Source organism: Polistes canadensis, unplaced genomic scaffold (genome assembly GCF_001313835.1).
Source record: "Polistes canadensis isolate GaletaPanama2010 unplaced genomic scaffold, ASM131383v1 scaffold_338, whole genome shotgun sequence".
Classification (NCBI taxonomy): Eukaryota; Metazoa; Arthropoda; class Insecta; order Hymenoptera; family Vespidae; genus Polistes; species Polistes canadensis.
In genome coordinates, this window is record NW_014569885.1 from 131,656 (window position 1) to 133,169 (window position 1,514).

The 1,514-nt window shown below is 22.9% G+C and overlaps 1 protein-coding gene across 1 annotated transcript in view; it reads left to right on the forward strand.

Moving 5' to 3' along the window:
• LOC106791752 (4-coumarate--CoA ligase 1-like) overlaps positions 1-795 on the forward strand; it is a gene marked incomplete in the record, with an annotated part of 3,082 nt that extends 2,287 nt beyond the window's left edge. Inside the window, 1 exon segment of the mRNA XM_014757644.1 lies at positions 84-795. Coding sequence (XP_014613130.1) covers positions 84-236 — 153 coding nt within the window.
• Positions 796-1,514: the final 719 nt, after the last annotated feature.

Genomic DNA, 1,514 nt, shown 5'->3' on the forward strand with positions numbered 1-1,514 from the left:
ATCAAAACAAAAAAAAAAAAAAAAAAAAAAAAAAGAAAAATAAACTAAATCACTCTTATCAAATTATAATTAATATTATACAGATATCCGAACGAGATTTACAAGATTTTGTAGCGAAAAATATGACCGATTGCTATCATTTACGAGGAGGTGTCAAATTTTTAGGCAAAATGCCGCATACACCGTCAGGAAAGATATCAAGGAAAGATCTTAAAGCTATGGTTAAAAGATGTTAAAAAACAAAATAATGATTTTGTTATTTTATTTGGAAAATTAGTATTAATCGGTGATCGGACTTTTAGAATGTGTATTTTTAGCTCGCATATACATGTTTGAAAATAGGATTTTCCGTTTATGGAAATATATGGATAAACTAGTTTCGTTTTTCCTTGTATTACGAATGAATTATGTGAATACCCGTGTATAGATTTTAATATTAGTCATCGATATATTATATGTATGTATTTATAATTAAAACAAGAAAACTAGTCATATCAATTCAAGGATTGTACTTATTAAGTATCGATTATTTCGTGCTTAGGCTAGTAATTTTGAGGTATATAAGGAAAAAGTATTATTTTAAATATATTACGTACCATATATAAGTAATATTGTAATTGACACTTGTGGTTTTCCAATGAGAACCGCATCAGCTATTTATTCAGACAAATTATATTTATAAACGCTTCTTATATATTCTATTTATAGTATTAACATTTTTTTTGTTTGGATACATTACAAAGTAATTTGAAATAATATTAAATCGTCGTTAATCATTTCTACAAAAAAAAAAAACGAACCTAAATTATAATTCTTATTGTAGAGATTAATTCGTTATTATATATAAATTATTATGTTTATTTTATTTTCAACACGATTGTATTCAAATTTTGTAATAATATCAAAACCAATTTGTATTATACACAAGACAAAGGTAGATTACTTTTCATTATTACATTGTAACGAATTTATCGACAAATTTAACGAGAAGTAATAAAACCTTGATATTTAAATTTACGTGTACCATAATATAAATATTGATAAATATATACCATAACTATAATTACATACGTTATTTATTCTATATTCAAAAATAAATATCTTTCGTTTAGTCGATCCTATAATACATAAAGTTAAAGTACAGTATATATATATATACATATATAAATATATATATAACAGCATATAGTGGAATTAAAAATAGTGGTCGTTCGACATAAAAAGATATTTTATATAAGTATACGTATATATTTATATATAACGTAATCACTCTTGGACTTTATATACTGAAACAATGAAAGAATTTATACGAAAGTTATAAAACCGACAATTGTTCTTTTTTTTGTTTTTAAATGGACCAATTTGAAGAAATCAAAACTGACTTCGAAGCTATAGGAAACTACTTCTTTTGTCTTTTTTCTATTTTTTTCTTGTGAATTATGTAAGTCGAAGCGAAATAAAAAAATAAATAAATATGCATTTTAATATAAAATAAAAATAAATCTACTAATTAT